The sequence below is a fragment of the Drosophila kikkawai genome, chromosome 2R (assembly GCF_030179895.1).
Source record: "Drosophila kikkawai strain 14028-0561.14 chromosome 2R, DkikHiC1v2, whole genome shotgun sequence".
Lineage (NCBI taxonomy): Eukaryota > Metazoa > Arthropoda > Insecta > Diptera > Drosophilidae > Drosophila > Drosophila kikkawai.
In genome coordinates, this window is record NC_091729.1 from 10,193,120 (window position 1) to 10,208,672 (window position 15,553).

Sequence of the window (15,553 nt, forward strand, 5' to 3'; positions counted from 1 at the left end):
CTGTGCTATTTATGGCACTGTGTGAAAAAAACCAATTTTCTTAAATCTCATTTAATATTTTTTTAGTGCACAAATAAGTCAGTGAAGATTAAAACAAGCTGGGGAGAGCTCTAGTGGTTTTAAAACGCTTTAAGGCAAGGCGAAGAGTGCACAAGTTTAGAAGTCATTTCCCACTCTTTAAACCATAAAAGTTCTTGATAAGCATCAACAGCCTAGTCGATCCAGCCATGTCCGTGGTTTCTATATTTTTTTAATGGTCATAAATCGATCCAATGATCCAATTGCAAGCTGCAAGGGTATACAAATTTGGGCTTACCGAGTAAACTTTCCTTTTTCTTAAAGTTTTTTTAGTTCGTAACGATATAAAGACACCTCATACCAATTTTGTGTCGTAAAAAACACATTTAAAGACTATATCCAAGCAGTATTTCTACTTGAAAAACCATTGGCACTCATTTCTCTTTCGCCATATCAAACAAAAGCCAGGCTTCAGAACATATTTCATTCGCATTATTCCAACTCTTTGTCTATTTTCGCACACAAAGACGGCAGTCGCATTTTTTCTTCTTTTAATGCATAGCTAAGTCGAACCACTAAACAGTTTTAAATTTGCATAAAAATCCGTTTTATTAACATTCAAAGGCGATTCCTATCGCCGCTAAATTGAAGAAAAGTAGCTAAAGTTGGACAAAAAAAAAAGTAAAGGGAAAAATGGAGTTCCAAGCAAACAGAAACCCTGAGCAAACCAAGGGCCCGTGGCCAATGCCTGATGGGTGGCGGGAAAATGCCATGTAAATGCTCTCAGGGCAAGCTGGAAGAAAAATTCCTTTGCACTCAACAAAGAAGAAATAAATAACTTTCGAGTCAGATTAGCCAACTTGTCACGAAATGCAAAATGACATTTAATACCCTGCGACTTGGACGAGCGTGGAAGACGAGGACGAGGACGAGGACATGGACTTGAGTGCTCCTCTCCTAGCTCCCCTACCAGTTGATGGGCAGCAGCTGCGTTCGCAGGACAGGATCCCAAGACGCATGTCGACCAAATGGCAATGCGATACGCGACGATATACATGACTGGACCTGACTTGCACTTGGCATGAAAACATGAGAAATTCCTTAGCCAATGGGCCCCCTCTTTCTTTCTCCCAGCTTTTCTTTTTTTTTTTTTTTTCTTGTGTTCCCCCGGCATGCCAGAATGCTAGACGACAGCGACATTGTTTCGAATGGCCTGGCAAAAGAAGAAAAATGGCTCTGAAATGCCATCACTGCTATATCCATCCCAAAAAAATAAAACCAAGAGAGTAAAAAAAAATGAAAGAGGAAAGCGAAAAAGTAATCATTGCAATTTAAAGCGGATAATCTGCATCAGACCGAAGCTGTGAAACAAGAAGCGTTGCCTGAAAAAAAAAGGCGAATGCTCTAAAAAGGGTTCCAGTTTCAGTTGCAGGACGCGAACGTTGGCAATGCAAATATGCTACGCTTTTCCCCCACATTTCCACCCGCTGCTGCGTGCGTGAGTGGACACCATTTGCAATTTTCGCACTCGCTTTCCACTCTCGCACTCTCTCTCTCCTTTTTTTTTTTTTGCATGCCCAAGGAGCGAGGCAGTCATGCAGATTACAATCGAAATGACATGAAAATGTTTAGTGTGGCGTGTGGAAAAAAAGGGAAAAAAACTTAAAAAAAGGACCTCGACGAAAATCGCGGTGGCGCAATGTCAAGCGGCGGCAGCAAGAAAGTGTTGCATATCTACGGGCGCCAGCCACAAGAAAGAAAATGGCCCCGGGTGAAAATGTGGAGAGGTGGAAAGCCAGCTCGCTTGCCACTCTAAGATAATGTCTGTCCTGCAGATCTCTCCCTCTCCTGGAGCGTAAGAATAATGTCTTATTTGATTGTGGCCAGCAAATGCAATTTACATTTGTCGGAGACGCTGAAAGGATAACAGAAAAAAGCAGAAAACCAAATCGATTTATAGATTCATTCATCAAATAGCTCTCGACACACACTACATTTATGGTGGCAATTCAATTAGCCATTAGCTAACCTGTTTCGAGGGCCATCAGACGGCAATTAACCCAGTTGCAAGTGGCAACAAGTGAGCGTGAGAGTGAAAAATTGCATTAGTATTTCATTAAAGCAAATTAGAGTGCTGCACCCAGACTGACAGCCAGTCAAATCGCAGTGTTGCTGTTGTTAAATAAACTCAATCGAGGCATTAAATTACTGCCAGTGGCGCCAATAAGCACAAACAAATAAGCCAAAGTGGCTGTGTTTGTGCTCTCGTGTGCCCACGACAGTTGCTGATTGAAAGTTTTGCTCCGAAGGATGCTGAAAAATATTTGCTTGCCGTCAATAAATATGTATGCATATACTCTGTGCTATGTATTGATCAAAATTGCGAGTCAACAATGCAAAGTATTTTGCTTTTTGGCTCGCCAAATATTTATGCAGCGCTGCTGCTGCTGCTGCTGCTGCTGGAGCTGATGGTGAAGATGCCTCGGCATCCAACAATTAATTAGCCTAATTTATAGTAGTTTGCAACATCCCCGATAGTTTGTAGTTTATTAAAAACTTGCTCCTGCCAGTTTGGCCCACATTTGTCAATATGCTAACAAATATGTGTATATTTTCCGCAAGCGTCATAACAAAGCAAATAAAAGTACACTGTGAAATGTTGTTCAGCAACAATTATTTGTGAGTTAGCGCCAGTTGTTTGGGGGCGCCATAAATCTTGTACAGCTTTCATGGCGTCATAAATTTTAAATGCCATCAGCAGGAGCGGCAGAAATAAACCGAAAAAAGCTGAGAGAAAAAAAGGGATAAGGGGGAAAAACAGAAAAGGAAAGCCAAAGCGAGTTGGCATGTCTCTGGCCCTCCGCTATCCTCTTTTGGCCAGGACAAACAATCAATTTATGCACACACAATTTTACCCTTTTTACATACATACATAAATATGTATAAAAATTCTTATTTTTCAATGTTTTTCCGCTCATTTTTAAGTTGAGTTGAGTTGAGTCGCTGCTCGGCTCGCCGTATGCAAATATTTGTTAACTCCATTTGCTCTGAATTAAATATAATTTACATGCATATTTGTTTGCCAGCCAGCCAGTCGGGTCGGTCTGGCCTCGTTTCGCGTGGAAATCCCTTTTCCACATGCCATGTTGCATGCATCAGGGCGCATTAGCTGGCGCTCTTTCATCCCTTCGGTCATTATAATTATTGTTGACATTTCGGCTTAAATGAGAGTGAGTCGCCGCCACAATTACACGTGCTAATGAAGTGAAATTTTTACTTTTTCGCAATTAAAAACGAATTTCGATATATCGTACATACGAGAGTATGCTATTGTTCATGGTTATTCTGGAATTCAGAGATTTTGGCCTAAAAGAAAATTGCACTTACCCTTGCATGCAGTTAATTGGTTGGGATTTGTGTGTTGTTTGGGGGAAAATGTGTTGACAGCACGAACATGGAGTTATTCAGAGCACTCTCTGGGCTGTGAGTCATGCCAAGGATAACAGAAATTATAGGGAGTCCTTCCAATTATATCAACTTCAAAGCTGGCGAAGATTAAACAGGCAAAAGGCACGTTAGTTTGCATTTCACATGACGTCAGTATCGGGAAACTAAAGTGACCTTAGGCTACAAGGACTTCTTATATTAAATAATTCTAAAGCAAAAAAAAGAAGTTGAAGTATATTCCTTAAAAAGGAATAAGAAAACACACAGAGCTTTATTTATTCCAAACATTAAGGTTAAGCACAACAATTTGTGTTAATCAACATGGCACCACCCGCATGGCCCAGGAATAGAAAAAACATTAACATAAATTCGTTTCGAGTAATTTATTTAGTGCGACAAAAGCACTTCCTGGCTCACTAAATTGCCACACAGCCCCACAAATCGAAACTGAATTATGGCCAGCTGCCGTTTAACCCCCCCACTTGGAGGAACTATTAACCCATGCCCACACTCACTGCCTGTCAGTTGCGGGCAATTTATGAAGTTGAACAATTTGCTAAACATTTTTCCCGCTCGCTTTCTTTTCCTTGCAGGGCCGCTGTAATCGTGATAAACCGCCGTGCAAATATTTTCATCCACCACAGCATCTGAAGGATCAGTTATTGATAAATGGACGCAATCATCTGGCCCTCAAGAATGCACTGATGCAACAGATGGGAATCGCGCCCGGCCAGCCGGTCATATCGGGCCAAGTGCCAGCAGTGGTAAGTTCCACAACGCTTTCTAATACTTTAATTGAATTTTCCTGCCCACCTCTGTCCTCCCATCTCCCTACTTTCCACAAAATATGAATATTTATAAGCAAAGAGGAGGTGAAACTTCCACGACCATGAATATCCGAAATACCAAAACCAAAGAGAGAAAAAACGTAGCGAGGAATTCAAAGTGCGCGAAAATGAGCCAAAGACTGGGAGGCAGTGGAATGTTTTATTCATGCAGAAAAAGTGGGGGGAAAGAAGGTCTCGGGGGAGTTTATAACAAATCGAAAATTAATTCTCAAATAATTTGCGACATGGTTTTTGTGGATTTGCAGCTAAACGACAGCCATCATTAGGAAGGAAAAGCCGCCCCATGTTGATTGTTGAAAAATGCATGAATTTTCATTAGAACCAAAAAGGTTTACGAGTGCGTGCCAAGCATAATTTGTGCCGAAAGGGTCACTCCATGGGGGCAGTGTGAAGCTGTCCAAATGGGGTGTTGAGCCATTAGATTGGAAGCGGGACTGGGTTTAGGCCATAAATAAAACAGATTTTTTTAAAGGGGATTTGGTCAGGGAAATCAGAAGGCAGCTGGGAGTTACGAATAATAATTGAGAAGGAAAATTATAGAGTAAACAAGAAGGAAGATACCTACATTTTAAGAAAAAAAGCCCTCTCTTGTTACTTAAGAACTGATCAATCTATACACACTACCTTTCAGGCCACAAATCCGTATCTGACTGGCATTCCGGCCAACTCGTACAGTCCGTACTACACAACGGGTCACCTGGTGCCCACCTTGCTGGGCCCCGATCCCACGGCCGTGGCCTCCCAGCTGGGACCCGTGGTGCCCCAGACAGTGCAGGTGGCCCAGCAGAAAATACCACGTTCCGACAGATTAGAGGTGAGTTCCGGGCCAATGCCCCCGCATCCGCGGCTGTACTATATATCTCAATATATATATTTATGTATCCATGGAAGTCAATTTATTGCGATTTAATTTACGCTTACGTTGTGTTTTACTTTATCTAATTTCGTTTACCTAAAAAACAAACCAACAGAAAGAAAGAAATTCTCGTTCGTTTATGTTTCCTTTCGTGGCATGTCTTTATGTATTTATATTTCTAATTAGAATTAATCTTAAACTACGTCTGACAAGTATTGCGAACTAAAAACGAAAACAAAAAAACAAATTGTACAGAGTTTTGAGTTCTCTTGAGTTTGCCAAAAATGATCGAGCTAAAATTGCGACCAAAATCAACTGTATAATTCGCCTAAAACAACAAATAACCAGAATTGATTCGAAAACGTTTTTTTGACACACATTCGTATTTGTCTAACACCGCCAAATTGAAACCGAAATAAATCACCAACAACCCAATCTTGATGTTCTCTTCATTTCCTCTGATTTTATAAGCTCTCTCTCTCTCTTGTTTTTATCTTGGTAATATTATATATTCGAGTCAGTAGAGATCGATCAAGGTCGCACCATATAGCAGCTTGGCCTAGCAGCTGCTTTCCAGGAAGCTTTCCAGCTCTGTAAATAGCCCAAGAAATTATCAGAAAATTATTAAAAATTACAGAATTCTTTGCACTGACATTTCTTATATGATTTTTGTAAAGTTTATCAACTTGAAGAGAGGTATTATTTTTAGCCAAAGGGAAGCTCCCGTTTCATTCCATTCTCCAAAAGCCCCTAGAGTTGTAGTTGAGTTAGAGTTATATAAAGTCAAAGATTAGCAGTCCCCGTTGAGGATACCTATAATCCTAGAGTTGTTAGTTGTTTGATTTCGAGTTCTTTTTCCTTTAAGAGATCTTTATACCCTCAATATGTCTATCTCGATTCAGCTCAGACACCGAAATACTCGCTCAACAAACAGTCCAACCCCCGAGCTCCCTGTAAAGTCCTTGTGTTTACTCTTGATTTCGAATAATCCTTGCATTCTCGTTATGTTTGTGCTACGTGTTTCTCTTGTGTTTTCTCGTACTCAAAAGTGCACCAACCCTAAAACAAAAATGCAAATTGAAAACTAATCGGCATGAAGCAAAAATACACCAAAAATAATAATAAACAAAATAAAACCGAATTCCAAGAGGCAAGTACAACCAGCAACATGTAAAAAAACACCTAACATGCAACTGTATCGGCTCTAACCACTAAACAAAAATGAAATTACAAACAAAACTTGCCTTCAATTGACTTGGAACGAATCGAAAATATATATACATATATTTTTTGCGCAAATACTTAACTTTTCTTTTGATGACAACTAAAAAAAAAAGCAAAACAAAATAGTAAAAAAAGAAAAGAAATGAACTTGTTACTGAATATCCTTCCATTATTTCCAAAAAACACACTCCACACACACACACATACACCTTCTCCGCCTAAACACACACACACACACACCAACCAACCAACCGAAACCAACCAAAAACCAAACCGAAAACACCACTGAAACCACTCTGAACCACAACTGCTGCCACTTTTGCTATCCGCTGCCAACGCTCAACCTCAACCGATACGAAAAACCAACCAACAATCTGCAAATCCACCAAACCGAAACCAACGATGCCGCTGCGAAATCGATCTATGAATATCGATCATATCTTTATGTATATGTATATGCGATGTATGATAATGACTATCCAACGATGATCGGCGTGCGTGTGTGTGTGGTTTATGAATCCCGGATGAATCGATGAATCGCAATGATCCTGGCGATGCGATAATCCAGGTGTGCCGCGAATTCCTGCGCGGCGCCTGCAAGCGGGCGGAGTCTGAGTGCCGGTTTGCCCATCCGCAGGAGAGCGTCGCCAGGCACGACGATGGCTCCATCACGGTTTGCATGGACGCCGTGAAGGGCAGGTGCGCACGCGACCCCTGCCGCTACTTCCATCCCCCCCTGCACCTACAGGCACAATTAAAAGCGGCCCAAACACGCGCCACCGCTGTCGCTGCTGCAGCTGCGGTATGGCTATATACTATATATTTTTCTATACTTTCTCGATACCTTCTCGTTTTTCAATTTGCCCTTTTGGTTTTTATTTCGTTTTATATTTTCCGTTCTTCGTTTTGAGTGCTGCCTCGTTGATTATTATTTTCCTTGTTGTTTTTGTTTTTCTCTTGATTTTCCAGCGAAAGTATTTCTTTTTTCGAACATGTTTATGCCTAAATAGCCACATTTTCACGAACTGATTTAATAGGTAAAAGGAAATTATCTTAAAAATGAAATATTAAGAAGTATTAAAGTAATATTAAAATAAATATAAATAAATATTAAAATAAATTAGTAATTCAAGTTAACCCGACAATTCCTAAGCATTTTAAAGAATTTTAATAACATTTAACGTAATTTTATTCCAAATAAATACATAAGTTTGACTTTTAACTTTGCAAAATCATGGCATACTTTTAGACACCCCCAAAAATTGTTTTTAAATTTCCAGGGATTTAAAAACCCAAAAATTATTGTTTTATAATCCCTATAGATTTAAAAAGCTTTCAAATAAATATTTTAAAACATGTACAACCTTCAGAAATCTCAAAAAATGTTTAAAAACCCTCAAATTAGTTCGTGAAACTACCGCTCACCTAGCATTTTATCGTTTTTGTGTTCTCCAACTTAACCTCAACAGAGAAATACAACACAGAATTTTACTCCTGCACTAACACGCCACACAAATAAATAAACATATATATATATATATATATATATATACTTATATAATATATATACTGTATATACCTAGCCAAGGATGGCCTTAGGCCAGCCAGCCCGCTTAGTTCGAAATATAGTTGATTGAATTTGCTTTAAAGTCAACCGAAAATTCACAAATCTCTCTCTCTCCATTGATTTAATGATTTAAAGCAAATTTAATTAGAAGTTAATGCTGCATGCAAACAATTTAATTTACTTTATGCAAACACACACACATACACGCACACCAAATCTCTTTACAAATAACTGTTATTCCCCCTAAGTGCCGGAAAAAAACAAAAACCAAAATGTGTAATCGTACAAATTTGTAAAACACAAATTATGCTATTTATTTATGCTGCATATTCAATGGCATCATTGCCAGTGGCTATGCAATAAACGCTTAAGCGAATTCCGCTCCTCCACATCCTTAAAACAAAAATATAGAAAAATACAAATCAATGAACCGAATAATTTAGCCCGATGTAACGTGACATGGATAATGCACTCGAAAAGTATAGAAACAAACCAGATCGAATAAGTGATGACGATTATTTTAACTAGAGAAATTAGCTGTAAATTATAATAATTAAATAATTATATAAAAGTAGAAAATACTATAAAGGTAGTAGAAATATTTAGTACTTTTAGAAATTCTCTTTCGTTTAAATTTAAAGTAACCAGGATATTCTCCATTCGAGCTTAAAATATATAGTATTTTATATTATTTGGCGGGTGTCATTGAAATAAAGTCAGTGGACGACGCATCATATAAAATTTTATGGCTAATTGAAAATTCATTTGGCTGAACTTAATTATGTTTGTCCAAGGCAAATGAGATGTTCGGCAATCAAGCAGAACGGATGCCCGGTGCCATCTAGATGTTAATTTTGTTTGTAGATCAATAAATAATTATATTTTATAAGTATAGCGTCCAGACGGAAACCAAACAAACAGGCTTTTTTTTGTTTTTGCCATAATCCCGAAGGGGAGAGAGGAGGCCAGGGAAAAATATCTGGGAACAGGGAAAATATGTTGAAGCTCACATAAAACACGCCATAAATGTTGATTTTCGTTGGGCCAAAATTAACATTTATTACAACGCGTAAAACTTTGAGCACGCAGCTACGGCAGCAGGTCGTTTGAGCGGGGAAAATGCAGAGGAAAAGCCGGGAAAATCGGGCAGACACACGGCGCACATATGGCCACGTACCGGAGAAGTGTCCTTGTGTGTGTGTGTATGTGTGTCTGCCGCCGTATCCTGCGTGTCCTATGCGCCGTACTTAATTCGCGACTTAATTGCTTTCTGCTGGAAATTTATTTGACGCAACAAACAACAACGACAACGGCATGGAGTGCCCCGGCGAGGCGGGGAGATGACACACATAATTGCAGCATAATATCGCATAAAGTGAAAAATTGTTGCAGCATTTTAGGCGTAATTCAATCGGGGGCTCGCCTCTCCTCGCACGACAAACGTGATTATTGTATGAAAATGTCCTTTGATACGTTCCCAAAAGCACCCACTCCTCCTCTCCCTCCAGAGCAGCTGATAATTGTATTTATGGGTGCTCGTTTAATGTGATTATGGCCCTGGTAAAAAAGGGAATTAAACGCTTACCTTATTGCACCTGTCTACCATGTTGTGTTTGTCTTTTATTTTATATGTCGTGCATTATTCGGATATCCCGCAAAATGTTGTTGATATTTCACCGTAGCTGGGAGGTCATAAAATCCAAAACGATCCTTATAAATACTTTAAAGTTATAGGTTACATATAAATTATAATAGCGAAACAAAGACACATCATAGATATCATTTTATTGGAGCTTTATATAGTCAAAGATATAAACCGATGCAGCGCTGCTGTTTAATAACTCTTTCTTTATATTTTCCATTCTTCCTTTAACATATCAAGTAGACTTGTTACAAGTTATTAAATATATATATTTCCTATCAATATTTTCGGCTATATCCTATGTATATAATATAAACCAAGACCCGCATGCAAAGTAAAGAGTTTTTCTGGTAAATCTCTTTGCTTTGATTGAAGGATCTCCCATATCTTTCCTTAATTTTTAAACACCATAAACCCCGCATAATGTTAGCTGATTTTACCCAACTTATAATCGAGTTATATACCTTGTTATCTCTCTATATACATATATGTACTGCGTAATCGACAGACTCTACCAAAACCACACACACACCACAAAAACAGACCAAACACACAAAAAACTTTGCCTTTGCATATATTTGTGTTTGATTTTCCCCATATAATTTCCCTGAGTTCCTGTTTGATAAGCGTTTAAGTTCTGTTTATTATGATTGCTGTTTGGCATTCTGGGTCACCGCAAAAAAAATACAAAAAAATCAAAACGTTCCCATATGTCAGCCGTCGGAAAGGACAGAAAAAAAGGGACTTCGATGTGTGTAGTTCGACTGCCAAATATGCCACCTGCCGCATCGAAGGACCCGGGGACCCCACAAAACTATAATCCCAACATGTAAGCGTGACAGCAGCCGCATCTCGTCCTTCCCGGAAGAAAAAAGCCCAGAGGAAAAGTGAAAAGCGAGGGGTGCACACACGGCAGGAGTCCTGGTTTCGCCTTCTTTTTCACCTTTTTTTTTTCTTTGCGCCAACGAACTGACCGAAAATGTAAATGTCAACCTGTACAGGACACGGATACGAATACGGACACGGACACCGAAACGGACACGAACGACATGGATTAGTCGGGGCCGGATAACGTTTGAACCGGAAAATTAACTAAAAGCAGAGATTTCCATGCCAATGAATTGTCCGCCGGAGAGAGAGTCTCCACAGACCGCCTGGTTTTTTATGGACTCGGTGCCCCAGGACACACACTCGGCCATATATGCGCACCCCACGAAGTTGTCGCGCCCAAGCGAATTAATCCATTTGTAGCATTCATTGCCAGTGACACTAGCCCAGAAAAGGCAGGCTGGCCACAAAAAAAACCCCACAGGAGAAACGAAAAAGAGATGATAACCCCCTTTTTGCACCTCTCCGCCGCCCATTTAAATGCAAATTTGTGCACTCTTTCGTGTGACCTGCCCCTCGAATTTTTATTTTTTTTGCCAGTGTTATGTTTTGGTTTATCTTTATTTTGTCGTTCTTGGTTATTAGAGGCGCACATGGGGCCAGTTGTCTCGTGGAAAATGGGGTAGAGCAGCGCCCAATTGCGGTGTTAAACGCATTAGCATTGAGCTCTGTCCCGAGAATTTACGACTACGAAAATTGGGGTCGCAACTTTGCCGGGGATTTGAAGCTGTACATGATTTCGTTCCTAAGCCTACGAAATGTAAGTGGGTCAAAAACTATATCATTTCATTTGTATTTGAGTTGTTAAAAGTTTATTAAATATATATACATACAGCAGCAACGATGCATCGGTAGGTATATCGGTACATACTCTATATCCCAGTTTCCCAAAGAGACCTCGAATGCGAATGTGTCAAGTCAAAATAAGCGAATCAAGTCTGAGTTGTTTGTAGAGCAGGAAAAATATCGATATTAATCGGTTTTAAATGGAAAATTGTTCAAACTATCCAAAAAAATCGATATTTTCCGATATAAAATCGATTTTTAAAATATCGGAAGCTTCAAAGTTTCGTCAGCATTGAAAAAGTATTGATGGAAAGCTACAAATAGATCTATCCATTAAAAAATATTTAAGACCTCAATATTATATCATGGTTATTATCAATATTTATAATCTCTAGGTTTTCTGGCAACTTAAAGAAGCTTAAAATACCCCAAAAGACATACCTAAGTTAGTTCATAAGCCAAAAGATTAAGATATTTAGAATGTAAGAAAAGAAAACAAGGCTTTCACACTTTGCTGGCTTTCGCAAGCTTCTTCTTTTTTGAAAAGCAGTTCTCAAACAATGGCTTTTCCCTCACACTAAAAGATAAACTAACATGATTTTACGCTTCTTTCAAAAAAACCAACTACAAACACAAACGAATATTAATCATAACAATTAGCTGGTATTATCCTAACATTTATTTAAGGCTCTTTCTCTTGCAATATCAAATGGAAATCGTGTTTATTTAAATTACCGTTGATTTCTACTTGATTTGTTCATATTTACTCTCTCTCTATCTCCTATCTCTCTACGAATATAATCTCTATATATACGTACAATTTGATTTTTTCTATTTATTTACTTATCGATATCAAAACACTTCCGTACTCTTCTACTATTATGTATTTTTCATCTGTTCGCCTGTGCCAACAACAACAACAACAAACACACACTACATACAACAAACACACACACACTTGTAACTGCTTCTACGATGGATGGAATCGACACACACCCACTGAATACCCACACACATAAATATGCACAATATATGTACGAACACGAAACATCAACAAAATGCACACTTTAAAACAATTCAAACAAATATTTCTCATCTGCCGAAAAAAAATAAAAATTCAAATTGGACACAATAATTAATAATTCATGGAAAATGCAAACAAACAAAAAATGTTTGTAAACAAAAAATATTTCAACACCACTACCGCTTGAATAATTCAAATTGGAATCCCTCAAAAATTTAATGGACGCATCATTTAAATGCTTGTATATTTTAATAATTTGTTGCATATTTATGACGGCTGCTCATATGCCTGGAATAATCCCTGTTTGATTGGAATTGGAAAATAATTTTTATATCTTACATTTTAAATTTAAATTTAATTTAAATTTAAAATTTTAATGTTTCGTACATTCATGGTTTCATTTAAATTGAAAAACAAAAACCATTCACTATTTCACGAAATTCCCAAATTTGTTTATTGCGATTCTTAAAAATTATAATTATAATATTTAATTTATAATTAAAAAAAATTATATATTTTGCACAAAAATATCAAAAACTATGACACAAAAACACGACCCAAAACACACACACAGACCTCACCAGTTACGGCACACCATCACCAGCAACAACAACAATTGCAACACCAGCTGAACAACATCAACAACAGCAACGCTGGCGCAGCAGCAACATCGACAACAGCAACAACAACCACAAACAACGCCGCTGCCGCTGCCGCCGCCGCTGCTGCAGCCGCTGCCGCCGCTGTCATGGGCCATCACACACTGGAAGTGGGCAAGAAGCGGGCGGCGGACACAACCGACATGTTCCCACTGGTATTTTTTTTTCATTTCCTTTCCGTTTTTCGATTATCGAATTTTGAATTTCGTTTTAGTTTTTTTTTTTCTTCTAAATTTTGTGTTTTAGTTAACTTTTTTTTCTAACTCGTTTGAATTCTTGTTTATTTGACAACTGTTAATTACATAACACGCTTTTGTTGATTGTTGAAAGAGTTATGCGTTTTTTGTTGCATGCTTTTTGGCGGGCGAAGAGAATCCCGAAAAAGGGAATCTGCCATAAATTAGAGCTAAGTTTAATTAAAGGTTGTTATAAGACAAAATAGGTGTTGTGGTATAGTAAAGAAAAGAAATGAATATAACAAGGTGCCACAGAAATTGCTATGGCTTTCAAATCAATTGGAATAATGCTTAAAAGTATGCTATGTAATATTTAATTAACCAATTTGTAGGTTAAGTAGGGTATAAAATATTTGAAGTATACTTCTAATAATAGCAATTTCTGAGCCGCCTTTAAAAAGTTTAAAAATAATTAAATAATTCTTTTGGCAACACCAAACTACAACTTTATAAAACAAGCTAGCTCTCGGTAATCACCACTTAAATTATGAACAAACCCAACATGTCCTTATTGCGGCGTCAAAGGAATTGCTTTCAACTTTCACCCAACCACAGAACATAGGGGGCGGCGCACCTTGTCTGTTATGCAGTCACTCAATCTCTCACTCACTCACCTCCCACTCAATCACTCAATCATCCGCCCGCCCACTCAGTTAGTCAGTAGCATGCACATCAAAGTGCCATCAATTAACGTTTATTATCCGGGATGCAAGCCCCGGCATTTAATTTACAAAATGAAGTCATTATCCGATATATCAAAAGCGCAAACACTCGCACATCTACACTAATCAAAGCACAAACACACACGTACACCTCGCACACTCACTCACACACACACTTTTCGCAACGGCAAGAGCGAGTTTAACCAATTACACGTGGCATATGATAAATCACAATCACAACACGAGCGAGCACATTCCCTGCCCTGCCAGGTGTTAATTAAAATGATTTAACCGATAATTGCCAAGGCTGTAGCTGTAGCTATGTAACTATGTATCCCTGTACCTGTATCCGAAACCGCCACACCTTTTGGCGGTAACTATAAGTTTCTTTCTTTCGCTTCTGCCTCCGTCGCTGATTGCATTTCGCGAGCTTAATTGTTTAAGTGCTTTTCCTGGTTAATAAGCTGAACACGCACCATGCAGCCGACTTTGTTTATCCCGCTCCGTTTTCCGTACATCGTACATCACATTACATCACCCACACTCACACACACTAGGACTAAGTATCTTGTGTACCGTAACCCCCTCCGTTTATGTATATATGTATCTGAATTATTTGCCATAATGCCACTCTGTACTGTGCCCAGGATATATCCACTAATTTCATTTGTGTTCTTCTCTCCTCTTCATTTGCTCTCTTCGATTCCATAAACTCTTGCGTTCGTTACAAAACTCCACCCTCTACTACTACTCTACTCACTGTTTTCCGAATCGAATCGAATCGAAATCGATCAATAATAACTGCGAACTGTGTGTGCTAATCCTGATCAATCAAACAATGATAACCCCAACAACAATCAACAACAAATCATACACTAACTGCATAATCAACAACAACAATCGATAAATGCCAAAAAAGATGGATGTTAAAACGGTTGGTTCATTTTACTATGAAAACTTCGTAAGTACTCCAAACTGAATGACAATCGCCACCTACAGTAGTCCGCCAACTATAAATATTATATATACACCATAAAGACTACTGCCTGAATATCCATAACTTGCGATAAATACATATGTTATATCCAGACATGCTACTAACCAAGCCAGGAATGCATGCATTCAAAATCAACCGAAATCAATCGATAAATACGCTTAACCTATATGAAACACAACAATATAAAATTGATCAATCGAATAACAGTTGAAATTTGGCAAACAAACAAAAGATGCTTCAAAGGGGAATCAAGTTTTGAGGAAAAAAAACATTTTAAAGCTTCAATGCACACACTCATAAAACATTAAATTTGATCGGATAAAAATTACAAAAAATCAAATTCAATAAATATATATCCAATAGAAATATATCCACTATCTAGATGTTAAATGCCAAAGCTTTTACCACTTTTTCCACCAACCTGCACGCACTTTCGATTCCATTTCGTTGCCAACTATATAGTACTCCGCCTAAGTTTAGATTTCCTTTTCGATATCCGTTCGAATTTAGTTTGAATAATTCTTTCGTTGTGACATTTCGTATAATTTTTGGTAATTCTCACCAAGAAAAATGAGAAAACGAATAGAAATTGGCGAAATAAAAATAGAAAACAAAGCGCAAAAATCTCAAAATTAACTAAAAAGCAAGCTCGTTTGTAAGCCAATTGTTATTTATATTATGTATATGGTTACCAGTAGA

At 38.2% G+C, this 15,553-nt stretch overlaps 2 protein-coding genes across 19 annotated transcripts in view; both read left to right on the forward strand.

Moving 5' to 3' along the window:
• LOC108078030 (uncharacterized) overlaps nucleotides 1-15,553 on the forward strand; it is a 291,179-nt gene that overhangs the window by 223,924 nt on the left and 51,702 nt on the right. The gene's annotated exons all lie outside the window — the stretch shown is intronic.
• The window catches only part of mbl (muscleblind), a 169,423-nt gene that overhangs the window by 139,085 nt on the left and 14,785 nt on the right, over nucleotides 1-15,553 (forward strand). For 9 of the 18 annotated variants that reach the window (XR_011444478.1, XM_070283994.1, XM_070283991.1 and 6 more), the window contains 4 exons: nucleotides 4,059-4,229; nucleotides 4,945-5,127; nucleotides 6,962-7,195; nucleotides 12,875-13,114. Coding sequence is in view for 15 of the 18 variants with exons in the window: in XM_070283991.1 (XP_070140092.1) it covers nucleotides 4,059-4,229; nucleotides 4,945-5,127; nucleotides 6,962-7,195; nucleotides 12,875-13,114 (828 nt within the window). In the remaining 3 variants the exon portion in view is untranslated. Of the gene's footprint in view, nucleotides 1-4,058; nucleotides 4,230-4,944; nucleotides 5,128-6,961; nucleotides 7,196-12,874; nucleotides 13,115-14,776; nucleotides 14,819-15,553 lie in introns of all 18 variants that reach the window. The other 9 variants (XR_011444479.1, XM_017171645.3, XM_070283999.1 and 6 more) reach the window with 3 other exon arrangements.